At 43.4% G+C, this 14,086-nt stretch overlaps 1 protein-coding gene across 1 annotated transcript in view; it reads right to left on the bottom strand.

The window, feature by feature from the left end:
- Positions 1–10,716, bottom strand: part of LOC311115387 (uncharacterized protein) — a gene marked incomplete at its 3' end in the record, with an annotated part of 23,138 nt that extends 12,422 nt beyond the window's left edge. Inside the window, exons 1-2 of the mRNA XM_084190565.1 lie at positions 10,431–10,716; positions 4,860–5,998 (exon numbers count right to left, since the gene is read on the bottom strand). Of these exons, the coding sequence (XP_084046691.1) occupies positions 4,860–5,998; positions 10,431–10,511 (1,220 nt within the window). The 5' untranslated portion in view covers positions 10,512–10,716. The remainder of the gene's footprint in view (positions 1–4,859; positions 5,999–10,430) is intronic.
- Positions 10,717–14,086: the final 3,370 nt, after the last annotated feature.

Raw genomic sequence — 14,086 nt, forward strand, 5'->3', positions numbered from 1 at the left:
AAGCAAGTCCCCGCAGCAATGTTCCAACATCTAGTAGAGGCTGTTATAGCAGCAAAGGGGGGGGACCAACTCCATATTAATGCTCATGATTTTCGAATGACATGTTCAACAAGCAGGTGTCCACATATTTTTGGTAATGTAGTGTATGTTATGGCATTTAAAAAAAATTCAGCCTACGTTTAGTTTTCAGCGCTGGGTTTTATTTGAATGTTACCACCCACCAGCATGGTATTGTTTATTATTCAGAAACAGCTGCAGAGTTATTCCTCTTCGCAACTGAGATGAGCCAAAACAACCTTCTGTCCACTTGGCAGCCTGAGCCATGGAGCAAATTAAAATAGGGGGTGCAAACTTGTGTTTTTGAACGGCCACTTCCCCCCCCCCCCCCCCCATAAAATCCTTAATCCATTGGATAATTTATCAATTTAAGTATTTTTTAGCTAGTCTGTATTAAAAATAGATATCTGACCATTTTATAAACGGTATAATTGCGTGATATGATAGTATTTTGCAAACCCCCTCTCCCCATCGCCCAAAGATGAATGGTGTTGACCACTAAAGGTTTTTGCTTCAATACACGCTCCACTGCTTTGACTGGTGTAATGTTAGCTAGAAACCACAAGTATCTTTCCAGTACGGAGGAGTTTTTTTCTCCGCTCTGCTGAGAAGTATCGTTCTCTGCTCCTACAGGAGCAATAAAGGCCTAGCGCACTAATTTGGTGGGATTTTTATTTTTATGTATTTTTTATAAGGGGGTGCTGCAGCACCGTTAGCACCCCTACATCCCGCGGCTATGTGCTCATGCAGAAATACTTCATTTTCTCCTTAAACTTTTGACCATCACCAGAAATTACACACTGGAGAGAAGCCCAATGCTTGTGGTTGTTGTGGAAAGCGATTTATTACAAAACAATCTCTTAAGATACATCAGCTGATCCATACAGGTAGGAAACCACACAAGTGCAGTGATTGTGGGAAGACTTTCGGATTTATCGGTCATCTTAAAAGACATGAGCGAGTCCACACGGGAGAGAAGCCTTTCAGCTGTGACGTCTGTGGGACACGATTCAGACAAGCCAATCATGTCAAAACCCACATGCACACAGGAGTCAGGCCATACTCCTGCAAGAAATGTGGGAAAGGCTTTTCTGATTCAAGACACTTAAAGATGCACTATGCAGAAAATCGCTCCACCATTTCCTGGTTGCTAAAATATTAATAGTTCACCTAATTTCAGTTTGTGACAGAACAAGCAAGTATAGTGTAGAGAATCATTGTACCATCTAAACCAAGCCAGGTCACCCGTGATACAAGTCGGTATTCGACGTCCATCCATGTCTGTGGACGTCGGGAAATGACGTGAAAACAGGACACTATGGGCAACAGTAAACGCTGTTATCTTCAAGTAGGTTTCGGTTTGTTAGGGCATGGTGGGTGGTATAAGCATCTGCCTATGATTCCAAAAGGTTGCAAGTTCGAATACAGCGCTAGAAAGTTGAGATTTTTTGTAAGCCTATCCCAAACCTTAGCCCTTATCATTCAGAGTTATTACCTACATTTTACCTTAAACACTTCGAAATTTGACGTTTGAGAAACATGGATGAACTTCTAATTCTTTAGTGAGACTGTGAGAGCTAGTTGTCTAAACAGCTGTGAAATATTATTATTTTCCATAATCAAAAATATTGTACACTGCTCAAAAAAATTAAGGGAACACTAAAATAACACATCCTAGATCTGAATGAATGAAATAATCTTATTAAGTACTTTTTTCTTTACATAGTTGAATGTGCTGACAACAAAATCACACAAAAATTATCAATGGAAATCAAATTTATCAACCCATGGAGGTCTGGATTTGGAGTCACCCTCAAAATTAAAGTGGAAAACCACACTACAGGCTGACCCAACTTTGATGTAATGTCCTTAAAACAAGTCAAAATGAGGCTCAGTAGTGTGTGTGGCCTCCACGTGCCTGTATGACCTCCCTACAACGCCTGGGCATGCTCCTGATGAGGTGGCGGATGGTCTCCTGAGGGATCTCCTCCCAGACCTGGACTAAAGCATCCGCCAACTCCTGGACAGTCTGTGGTGCAACGTGGAGTTGGTGGATGGAGCGAGACATGATGTCCCAGATGTGCTCAATTGGATTCAGGTCTGGGGAACAGGCGGTCCATAGCATCAATGCCTTCCTCTTGCAGGAACTGCTGACACACTCCAGCCACATGAGGTCTAGCATTGTCTTGCATTAGGAGGAACCCAGGGCCAACCGCACCAGCATATGGTCTCACAAGGGGTCTGAGGATCTCATCTCGGTACCTAATGGCAGTCAGGCTACCTCTGGCGAGCACATGGAGGGCTGTGCGGCCCCCCAAAGAAATGCCACCCCACACCATGACTGACCCACCGCCAAACCGGTCATGCTGGAGGATGTTGCAGGCAGCAGAACGTTCACCACGGCATCTCCAGACTCTGTCACGTCTGTCACATGTGCTCAGTGTGAACCTGCTTTCATCTGTGAAGAGCACAGGGCGCCAGTGGCGAATTTGCCAATCTTTGTGTTCTCTGGCAAATGCCAAACGTCCTGCACGGTGTTGGGCTGTAAGCACAACCCCCACCTGTGGACGTCAGGCCCTCATACCACCCTCATGGAGTCTGTTTCTGACCGTTTGAGCAGACACATGCACATTTGTGGCCGGGCAGTGCTCCACCTGCTCCTCCTTGCACAAAGGCGGAGATAGCAGTCCTGCTGCTGGGTTGTTGCCCTCCTACGGCCTCCTCCACGTCTCCTGATGTACTGGCCTGTCTCCTGGTAGCGCCTCCATGCTCTGGACGCTACGCTGACAGACACAGCAAACCTTCTTGCCACAGCTCGCATTGATGTGCCATCCTGGATGAGCTGCACTACCTGAGCCACTTGTGTGGGTTGTAGACTCCGTCAAATGCTACCACTAGAGTGAAAGCACCGCCAGCATTCAAAAGTGACCAAAACATCAGCCAGGAAGCATAGGAACTGAGAAGTGGTCTGTGGTCACCACCTGCAAAACCAGTCCTTTATTGGGGGTGTCTTGCTAATTGCCTATAATTTCCACCTGTTGTCTATTCCATTTGCACAACAGCATGTGAAATGTATTGTCAATCAGTGTTGCTTCCTAAGTGGACAATTTGATTTCACAGAAGTGTGATTGACTTGGAGTTACATTGTGTTGTTTAAGTGTTCCCTTTATTTTTTTGAGCAGTGTATATTCAGCTGTTTGAAGCTGGTGTACAAAACCGAAAGTAAGAAGCAAAAACGAAACTTAAACATGGAAAGCATAGAAATAGCGCACTTGCTTTCAATGAGAATGATTCACATTTATATGTGCATTTTGTCTGGTTTCCCAAAAAAAGTTCCATATTGCTGCTTCTGTGTCAGTGGCTATCACAAATCTTCTGATCTCACTTTCAGAACTAGGAAATCACAAGAGAGTACATGGCATGAATATGTTGCAATCCGAATAACTTGGACATTTAATAACTTGAGTCAAATGTTCATGAATCTGAGAGACATGTTTATTTTTTTTTACTATAGTGGACCAGTGGAGACTGCTGAGGGGAGGACGGCTCATAATAATGACTGGAAAGGAGTCAATGTAATGGTAATAACCACATGGAAACCACATGTTTGATACCATTCCATTGACTCCACTCCAGCTATTATTATGAGTCGTCCTCCCCTCAGCAGCCTCCACTGTAGTGGACTGTGTAAATGTTTAATGATCACATCCTTGATATTAATTGTCCAGTGAAATCTTGGTTCTAATAGTCAAGTCCATATATTAACTACAATTTTTCTCTTTGAAATAGCCTTTTGGGTAGTTTAAAAGGATTAACAAATACACATTTGCAGGGTGGAAACTCTGAGGGTGATAAAAGAGAATCTCAATTGCATACTCCCCGCGTCATCTCTCCTCGCCTCCTTCTCAAAACCCATTGGATGAGAAAGCCAGAGGTCCCTCCCCTATGACCTTTTCCTCCAATGGGTTGAGGTGGCGGCGAGTGGAGAGGATGCGAGGAGTATGCAATTGAGATTCTTCCCTGATGTTTCTCTGCTAAAGGAGGCAATTGAATTGAGGGGAGCAATCTCCTCCATTCGCCTACTAACAAATTGTTACTCTCCTACATATGGCGACCACTCATCAGTTTCCGAGTCACGGAGGAGAGGAGAGGACTGACTTTTGCACAAATTAGGTGGCCTTCCACACTAGTATAGAGGTCAAGTCTCCTCTTTAGAGTGTTGCCTCTTCTGGTGGCGTTTTCGGTCGCCAATTTGGGAAAAGCTTTGTCCACAGTCTGAGCACTGGTACGGTTTCTCTCCAGTGTGAATTCTCATGTGCACTGTAAGGAAGTTCTTTTGGAAAAAACGTTTTTCACAGCAGAAGCACTGGAAAGGTCTCTCTTTATTATGCACCCTTCTCACATGAGTCATCACGTCACGTGAACGGGAGAAGGTCTTTCCACACTCAGAGCAAGGATAGGCTGCTCTTTCTCCAGAGTGTTTTAACTTATGCACTTGCTTGTGACTCTTTAATGTCCATTCACGTGCAAAACTCTTCCCGCATTCAGTGCAGTGGTACGGTTTCTCTCCGGTGTGCGTTCGCTGGTGCTCTTCCAACCGTCGTAAATTTGTAAAACCATCCCCACAGTCAGTGCAGAGGAATGGTTTTTTTCCACTTGCAGTGTGTATTATTTGGTGTCTTTCGAACTTTCCCTTGTTTAAGAAACACTTTCCACAGTCAGAACAGTGGAGTGCCAGGTCTACGGAATGTACTGGAAGGTGTGATCTTAGTTTTGCTATGTCAGGAAATATTTTATCACACCTTGAACAGCGGTAATGTTTATGTTTCTTTTCCTTGTGTGTTAGTTGATGTTTTTTAAGTCTCTCACGTCCCGCAAAACTTTTGTCGCAATTAGAGCAGTGATAAGGCTTCTCACCTGTATGTGTTTCTTGCTGATGTCTTCTAAGACTATGACTTCGTGTAAAGTTCTTCCCACAGTCGGAGCAGCGGTGATGCCTTTCCCGTGGTGAAATCTTCTCTGTATGTTTTAGCTGGTGATTTTTCAACACCCATAACTGTTTGAATCTCTTCCCACAGTCGGGGCAAAGGTATGGCCTTTCTTGACTATGTACTTCCATGTGTATTTTTAGTTCTCCCGGTTCAGAAAAGCTTTTATCACAGTAAGGACAATCACCCCCTTTCTTATGTGTCATCTGGTGCCTTTTCAGATTATCAGAGCGGGTAAAACTTTTCCCACAATCAGGGCAGAACATTTCTTTCACTCCTGTATGTGTTCGATGGTGTCTTATAAGATCCCTTACTTTTTGAAAGTTCTGACCGCAGTCAGAGAAGAAGTGTGGCTTCTCTCCTCCAGGACTGAAACCCTCGATCCACTCATCAGAGTCATCAGTATCTTGGGGTTCCTCTCCATTCTCCTGTGTTGTTTGGGGTTGTTGTGGTCTTTCTGAGTTTTGATTCTTCTTCTCTGATTGGCACTGGGCATTGGCTGGGCATTGCTGTTTGCTATGTGAAAGCACACCGTCTACATTTGCCGCACTGCTGGCAGCTTTGAAGGTATTCTCGGGCAGGTCCTGTTGCTTTTCCACAAGTTCAGTTTGACGAATGCGTGTGACAGCTTTATCCAGTGTTAGTTCTGGGTCCATTTGTAATTGCTTGGACAGTCTTCTGTCACGTAAGCCTGCAACTAGTCTGTCTCTTATCACCTCACTTAGCAGTGCTCCATAACCGCAATGTTCTGACAAACAATGAAGTGCAGTGATAAAATCATCAGCTGTCTCTCCTGCTTCTTGTTGTCTTTGGTTGAATTTAGTTTGTTCTAATATTACATTCCTCCTAACTGCCAAATGTCCATCTTGCTGCTCATTATTAGAACTGTGGAAGCGTTCCAACTCGATCAGGCTGTCTTCTTGCAGGTCTTCTGGGGTGTCCATATCCTCTGCCTGGAAATACCACATTTAAAATTGCAGAATTACTAATAGGCCTATCATCTCTGTTCTCTAAAACAACATTAATTCTGTAATAGATAAAATAGCCTACTTTTCATTACGGTTAAAGTCCAAATTAGAATAGATAGCATATAAACTCAGCAAAAAAAGAAACGTCCTCTCACTGTCAACTGTGTTTATTTTCAGCAAACTTAACATGTGTAAATATTTGTATGAACATAACAAGATTCAACAACTGAGACATAAACTGAACAAGTTCCACAGACATGTGAGTAACAGAAATTGAATAATGTGTCCCTGAACAAAGGGGGGGGTCAAAATCAAAAGTAACAGTCAGTATCTGGTATGGCCACCAGCTGCATTAAGTACTGCAGTGCATCTCCTCCTCATGGACTGCACCAGATTTGCCAGTTCTTGCTGTGAGATGTTACCCCACTCTTCCACCAAGGCACCTGCAAGTTCCCTGACATTTCTGGGGGGGAATGGCCCTAGCCCTCACCCTCCGATCCAACAGGTCCCAGACGTGCTCAATGGGATTGAGATCCGGGCTCGTCGCTGGCCATGGCAGAACACTGACATTCCTGTCTTGCAGGAAATCACGCACAGAACGAGCAGTATGGCTGGTGGCATTGTCATGCTGGAGGGTCATGTCAGGATGAGCCTGCAGGAAGGGTACCACATGAGGTCCTCTGTAGCTCAGCTGGTAGAGCACTGCGCTTGTAACGCCAAGGTAGTGGGTTCGATCCCCGGGACCACCCATACACAAAAAAAAATAATGTATGCACGCATGACTGTAAGTCGCTTTGGATAAAAGCGTCTGCTAAATGGCATATTATATTATATTATATATGAGGGAGGAGGATGTCTTCCCTGTAACACACAGCGTTGAGATTTCCTGCAATGACAACAAGCTCAGTCCGATGATGCTGTGACACTCCACCCCAGACCATGACGGACCCTCCACCTCCAACTCGATCCCGCTCCAGAGTACAGGCCTCGGTGTAACGCTCATTCCTTCGACGATAAACGCGAATCCGACCATCACCCCTGGTGAGACAAAACTGCGACTCGTCAGTGAAGAGCACTTTTTGCCAGTCCTGTCTGGTCCAGCGAAGGTGGGTTTGTGCCCATAGGCGACATTGTTGCCGGTGATGTCTGATGAGGACCTGCCTTACAACAGGCCTACAAGCCCTCAGTCCAGCCTCTCTCAGCCTATTGCGGACAGTCTGAGCACTGATGGAGGGATTGTGTGTTCCTGGTGTAACTCGGGCAGTTGTTGTTGCCATCCTGTACCTGTCCCGCAGGTGTGATGTTTGGATGTACCGATCCTGTGCAGGTGTTGTTACACGTGGTCTGCCACTGCGAGGACGATCAGCTGTCCGTCCTGTCTCCCTGTAGCGCTGTCTTAGGCGTCTCACAGTACGGACATTGCAATTTATTGCCCTGGCCACATCTGCAGTCCTCATGCCTCCTTGCAGCATGCCTAAGGCACGTTCACGCAGATGGTGTTTTTCAGAGTCAGTAGAAAGACCTCTTTAGTGTCCTAAGTTTTCATAACTGTGACCTTAATTGCCTACCGTCGGTAAGCTGTTAGTGTCTTAACGAACGTTCCATAAGTGCATGTTCATTAATTGTTTATGGTTCATTGAACAAGCATGGGAAACAGTGTTTAAACCCTTTACAATGAAGATCTGTGAAGTTATTTGGAAATTTACAAATTATCTTTGAAAGACAGGGTCCTGAAAAAGGGACGTTTGTTTTTTTGCTGAGTTTACAATAAATAGCTAAACAAAAAACTGAGGTCGACATCTTTACAGTAGTAGCTAGGTCTAATCATTTGAAATACCTAGCAGTATCAACATGATAATGATGATTCATTTGTCATTAGGTCTAGAGATCACCATGATATAGCATATTGATTACATAGGCTAGTGATCTAGGCTAGAGAAGGTTCATTGACAGTAGTAGTAGTGGACATTTCCATGTAAAAAGCCCCATGAGCACTAGCATGTGAAGTTCATAGGAGCACATTGAATTTGGTGTCAAATGAAAGCTAAAAGAGTCCTTTTTTTTTATTTATTAAGGCACAGAATTACCAATAAAATTATAACAGAATGACTGCAACTAAATTGGCTGCAATGGGAATTCATAGTAGTCACAAACCACAGTTGGGTCACCTGCTACTGTCCTCCCTTCCACTGGAATACTGCTATAACTGTTTTTCATTCTCTTTCACGTGGTGGTCAAAGCAAGAGTGTGAAAACAGTCTGGACAAACCCTCCCTCTCTTTCTCCCTGTCTCTCTCTCCAGTTAATGTCACCTCTCCCGGCTCTTACTGACACCTACCCATGATCCCCCTCTTTCCAGTTACTGTAACCAGCCCTCTCACACACTGAAGAACGACCAACACTGTAATGTATGTACTATGATGTACTGAAGTGTACTCTACGGTGATGTCCAAACTTGTGAAACAGACGTCTGTGATTGGTACATAGTAGGTTAGGTCCGGACCAACCAAATGTGGTCTTGTTTGAGGACCTCATTAGAATAATAGCCAGTGTGTAGAATAGGCTTAATACCCAAACACGCAAAGGAAGATATTACACATTTCTACCTTTGTGCACCTATTCAGGATACATCATGAAAAAGAATGACATTCATAATTATGTAATTCGTTCCATCATTCTGTTACCGGGTGTTAATCCCCTTCACTTACTGTAGTTCAATAACCAAGAGATTTTTTCAAACTCGAGGCTTAATATCATAGCTAACAACCCATTCTTTCTGCAGACATGTTTTCATCTTAATTCGGAGTAGATATTTAAGAGTTTTTGGAAAACGTCACATTTTACCGTCATTCTGTTACCAAACTTTACATCTGCACTGTTCTTCGAGTAAATGTGTTTTTGTCCAATTTTCTGTGGAAATTGTTAAAAGTAATCCTTGTGCATAGAGTTGTATGGTTTGTTTAACTTTGCATTCAATGGTTTTTGTTTGGCATACTTTTAAGGCTGTGGCTGCGGATCCAACTTTTTCGGGATCTTTAGTCTGGAAAAGAAAAGATCCGGAGCTTCCAGAAGCTTCTGCGCATGTGCAGATCATGTTCTGTGCACACTGGCAGACTTACCATTAGGCAGAAGAAGCAATTGCCTCAGGCCTCACGTCATTAAGGGGCCTCATGAGCTGGGCATAAGCTAGAGATATATATCTTTACATGGGCTGCGTCTCAATCCACCACATCTGCCGACGTCGGCCTTCTGCACCTGCGGTGGAAGGTGGCCGAGCTACAGCCGAGTTTGTCAGACCAAGAGACATCCCGAAAATCGGTCTTCTCATGAAAACTTCTGTAGCGTCCGAACGGTGTCACAGGACTCATCTGAAGGTAACCCGGTACCGGCCCGAAAAATGAATGGAAGTGAATAGGGCATTGCCACGTAAAAAAAGGTATACAGGCAATTCCACTGGAAAATATATTTTCCCCCCCTGAGCTTTCTTATATCGCTCAGATATAGGACAGACACCAAAACATACTTCCTTTTGATTAAAATGTTTTACCATCTGTTTTTCCATGTATTAATATGTTATTCAATGCATTTCTCTGGTCTTGTAGCAGTAAGGCTAAATTCAATGTTTAATCAAATCTTTTTTTTTTTATACCTACTGGTGTCCTAAAATTCTAAATCAAATATCTAAATGATCCTTGGTATGGCCATCTTAAAACAATTCCATGTTAGCTTAGTAGAAATCCAGCCCTGGGCCCTTAGACTCTAGATACAATATGCATTTCTTTAGACTGCCCTCGACTGGGGCCTCCAAATCACTAAGTCAGCCCATGTGTATTATTCTCCTTCCATAGAGAACAGGCTACTCAAGCGAATGGTCCTCCTTTAATGAAGTTTGATCAAAGCTCAATCAATGTCTGCAAGATCACATTATAAATCAGGTATTCTACATAACCGAATAATAGCATAGTGTAATGTTAATGTAAGACCAGTAACGTTGTTCTAGCCTATTATATTCGGTTCTGTAGAATACTGTGATCATTATGTAATCTTGCAGACGTTCAGCTTTGATCTAACTTTATTAAACGAGCACCATTCGCCTGCTCTCTGTGCATAGAAAATATACACCTGCTTATAAAGTGATACCACATGCGCAGAAGCTTCGGGACGCTCGGGATCTGTACTTTTCCGGACTAAAGGGACAAGTCTAATTAACATAAAAAGTATAGTTTTTGGCATTTTAGCTAACCCTAACCTGCTGCGTAAATTTTCCTAACCTACTACGAAAAGTCAAATCTGACGTTAATTTTACAAAAGCTGGATACCTTCTAGCCATCACCGGACTAAAGACCACAGAAAAAGTCGGATCCAGCATCTCTGTTCTTTTAATGTGAAAATCGGAGGTCTCAGAGCCATTCTGTTACCTTTAAATTGCCCGGCTCGTCTTCATTTCGGTTCTCCTGGATGGTTTGGGGCAGGCCTGCCTCCTTCTGAAGTTCCGCCATTTTCTCTGTGTGTTTTGTATCCCACCAGAAGGGGTGCGGGTAAAACCATCGAAGTGTTTTGTGCTATTCTATACCCAACAGGTTTGTCTGATTTTCCGGTTAGCATTTGAAGCTGTTGGTTACATTTCATTAGTGATGTTGCGTTTCATATCGAGCTCCGAGGCATGCGTCGAAATTGCTAAGCAGTTTCTTATTTTTCTTCGGTGGGGTTTAACAGCGGTTGGCTTCCAATATGTTGCATTATCGCCACCAACTGGACTATAATATAAATCCATTATACTTTGTGATACAAAATGGGGCGTGGAGGAAACCCTTCCAACTAACCCTACATTCATTAAAAAACCCACTACCCCATTCCACTACTTTGACCCTATCGGCTCCTGTACCATCCCAACGGCCTAGGAGGACTGGACACCACCACTCAACACACGCTGTAACTCTTCTGAAGTCAAATCTCATACACCCAAGTACTTCTCTGCAGCTGCCACCACAACATCTATTTTCTGTGATTTACATTATATTTCTGCGGTACAGTTGACAAGTTGATCAATGATAACCATTGCTAAGAAGCCAACCTTACTGAAGCGTATATCACTCGTTGACCTATCCCTTTGTGCTCTCACCCTCAGGGCCCGCCACTCATTAGGCAGCCGGCAGATTGACAGCTAAACTGACCAAGGGGCATCTCCAACAACACATAAAACCTCACATAATTCTGCCCCAAAACAATTGCAATTTATTTCAACCAGTGGCATATGGGCTTTTTACACAACAAAAATATAAACACAACATGTAAAGTGTTGGTCCCATGTTTCATGAGGTGAAATAAAAGATCCCAGAAATTATCCATATGCACAAAAAGCTTATTTATCTCAAATGTTGTGCACAAATTTGTATACATCCCTGTTATTGAGCATTTCTCCTTTGCCGAGATAATCCATCCACCTGACAGGTGTGGCATATACTCCTGAGTGGCGCAGTGGTCTAAGGCACTGCATCGCAGTGCTAACTGTGCCACTAGAGATCCTGGTTCGAATCCAGGCTCTGTCGCAGCCGGCCGCGACCGGGAGACTCATGGGCGGCGCACAATTGGTCCAGGGTAGGGGAGGGAATGGCCGGCAGGGATGTAGCTCAGTTGATAGAGCAATGGCGTTTGCAACGCCAGGGTTGTGGGTTCGAATCCCACGGGGGGCCAGTATAAAAAAATATGTATTCTCTAACTGTAAGTCGCTCTGGATAAGAGCGTCTGCTAAATGATTTTAATGTAAATGCATATCAAGAAGCTGATTAAACAGCATGATCATTACACCTTGTGCTGGGGATAATAAAAGGCCACTCTAAAATGTACAATTTTGTCACACAACACAATGCCACAGATGTCTCACGTTTTGAGAGTGCCTGCAATTGGCATGATGACTGCAGGAATGTCCCCCAGAGCTGTTGCCAGATACTTGAATGTTAATTTCTCTAGTATAAGCTGCCTCCAAAGTCGTTTTAGAGAGTTTAGCAGTACTCCAACCGGCCTCACCACTGCAGACCACGTGTAACGCGTCGTGTGGGTGAGCGGTTTGCTGATGTCAACGTTGTGACAGAGTGCCTGCCCTATGATGGCGGTGGGGTTATGGTATGTTCAGGCATAAGCTACAGACAACGAACACATTTTCATTTCATCAATGGCAATTTAAATGCACAGAGATACTGTGACGAGATCCTAAAACCCACTGTGAGGCCCATTGTTTTTAAAGGTATCTGTGACCAACAGATGCATATCTGTATTTCCAGTCATGTGAAATCCATAGATGAATTGATTTCAATTGACTGATTTCCTTATATGAACTGTAACGCAGTAAAATCGTAGAAATTGTTGCATGTTGCGTTTATATTTTTGTTCAGTATAGGTGAGCGCTGATGCCGCCCTGTGATAAGCAGTGCCCACTTTGTCAAAGGCATGGGAGCCAAATACTTGTACATTCCCAGCGCTCCTCTCCAGGGTGCTGTTGGAGAGATGCATCGCTGTGGCGCTCCACCAACGTTCTGCAAAAAAAAATATCTAACATAAAGCATGTATCAAATCAAATAATAAAATCAAATTGTATCGGTCACATACTTAGCAGATGTTATTGCGGTTGTAGCGAAATGCTTGTGTTTCTAGCTCCAACAGTGCAGTAATATCTAACAAGTAATATCTAACAATTTCACAACATATACCCAATACACACAAATCTAAGTAAAGCAATGGAATTAAGAATATATAAATAAATATATGGACGAGCAATGTCAGAGCGGCAGAATAGTATAGAATACAGTATATACAGTACCAGTCAAATGTTTGGACACACCTACTCATTCAAGGGTTTTTCTTTATTTTTACATTGTAGAATAATAGTGAAGACATCAAAACTATGAAATAACACATATGGAATCATGTAGTAACCAAAAAAGTGTTAAACAAATCAAACTATATTTGAGATTTGAGATTCTTCAAATAGCCACCCTTTGCCTTGATGACAGCTTTGCATACTCTTGGCATTCTCTCAACCAGCCTCACCTGGAATGCTTTTCCAACAGTCTTGAAGGAGTTCCCACATATGCTGAGCACTTGTTGACTGCTTTTCCTTCACTCTGCCATCTGACTCATCCCAAACCATCTCAATTGGGTTGAGGTCGGGTGATTGTGGAGGCCAGGTCATCTGATGCAGCACTCCATCACTCTCCTTCTTGGTCAAATAGCCCTTACACAGCCTGGTAGTGTGTTTTGGGTCATTGTCCTGTTGAAAAACAAATGATAGTCCCACTAAGTGCAAACCAGATGGGATGGAGTATTGCTGCAGAATGCTGTAGTAGCCATGCTGGTTAAGTGTGCCTTGAATTCTAAATAAATAATTGAGAGTGTCACCAGCAAAGCACCCCCACACAATCACACCTCCTCCTCCATGCTTCACAGTGGGAACCACACATACGGAGATCATCCGTTCACCTACTCTGCGTCTCACAAAGACACGGCGGTTGGAACCCAAAATCTCAAATTTGGACTCCAGACCAAAGGACACATTTCCAAGTCTCTTCTTATTATTGGTGTCCTTTAGTAGTGGTTTCCTTGCAGCAATTAGACCATGAAGGCCTGATTCACGCATTCTCCTCTGAACAGTTAATGTTGAGATGTGTCTGTTACTTGAACTCTGTGAAGCATTTATTTGGGCTGCAATTTCTGAGGCTGGTAACTCTAATGAACTTATCCTCTGCAGCAGAGGTGACTCTGGGTCTTCCTTTCCTGTGGTGGTCCTCATGAGAGCCAGTTTCATCATAGCGCTTGATGGTTTTTGCGACTGCACTTGAAGAAACTTTCAAAGGTCTTGAAATGTTCCGTATTGACTGACCATCATGTCTTAAAGTAATGATGGACTGTCGTTTCTCTTTGCTTATTTCAGCTGTTCTTGCCATAATATGGACTTGGTATTTTACCATATAGGGCTATCTTCTGTATACCCCCCCTACCTTGTCACAACACAACTGATTGGCTCAAATGCATTAAGAAGGAAATATATTTTGATTTGTTTAACACTTTTTTTGGTTAC

The sequence above is a fragment of the Coregonus lavaretus genome (assembly GCF_964263955.1).
Source record: "Coregonus lavaretus genome assembly, contig: HAP1_SCAFFOLD_123, whole genome shotgun sequence".
Classification (NCBI taxonomy): Eukaryota; Metazoa; Chordata; class Actinopteri; order Salmoniformes; family Salmonidae; genus Coregonus; species Coregonus lavaretus.